The 599-nt window shown below is 33.7% G+C and overlaps 1 protein-coding gene across 1 annotated transcript in view; it reads left to right on the top strand.

The window, feature by feature from the left end:
* The first annotated feature begins 212 nt into the window (after nucleotides 1–212).
* LOC108909682 (ankyrin repeat and BTB/POZ domain-containing protein 2) overlaps nucleotides 213–599 on the top strand; it is a 25,157-nt gene continuing 24,770 nt past the window's right edge. The window contains exon 1 of the mRNA XM_023454783.1: nucleotides 213–409. Coding sequence (XP_023310551.1) covers nucleotides 225–409 — 185 coding nt within the window. The 5' untranslated portion in view covers nucleotides 213–224. The remainder of the gene's footprint in view (nucleotides 410–599) is intronic.

Here is a 599-nt window from a genome sequence, read left to right as displayed (position 1 = left end):
ATGAGAAGATTTTGGATGAAGATGAACCGAAGAAGTTTACGTTTTTCGGAATGGATGTGGATTTCGAGAAATTTTCAACGTTGGGAAGAACTGAAAATATTTTGCCCGAGGGCGAAAATTCCACTGATAACCGACACAAATCAGTTATATACGTTAATGACGATGGTAAAGAAAATGCCGGTGAAAATACGACTATCGAAATTAGTGAACAAATCGACGAACAAATGAGTTTTCATTCGGTTGAAAATAGTAACGTGATTAATGTGATTTTCAAAAATACTTTCGCCTTTGCTAGCCAGATAATAAATGAAGTTCATATGTGCGGTTATGAGTATTATTCTGATGAAAGTGACGATTTTCCTCTTGGAATGGAAGCAGATATGTTTCGACAATACATGGAAAGACGAAGGTAATTTTTAAAATTCGGTACTACTTTTAACTTGAAATTTTTAAATGAAAGCTTCATTCAGAAAATCTTTGCGCAACTTACAGTTTGTTTACATTCAAAATTATGAAAATTATTCTAAATATACGGGGTGTTACGAAATTCGCGGACACGGACTGTGGGATCATATTAAGCTAGATAAGGTGATAAAAAA

The sequence above is a fragment of the Anoplophora glabripennis genome, unplaced genomic scaffold, assembly GCF_000390285.2.
Source record: "Anoplophora glabripennis isolate ALB-LARVAE unplaced genomic scaffold, Agla_2.0 scaffold419, whole genome shotgun sequence".
NCBI classification, from domain to species: Eukaryota; Metazoa; Arthropoda; class Insecta; order Coleoptera; family Cerambycidae; genus Anoplophora; species Anoplophora glabripennis.
The sequence above is the reverse complement of the archived record's forward strand: the minus strand, read 5'-3'. Positions and strand labels throughout refer to the sequence as shown.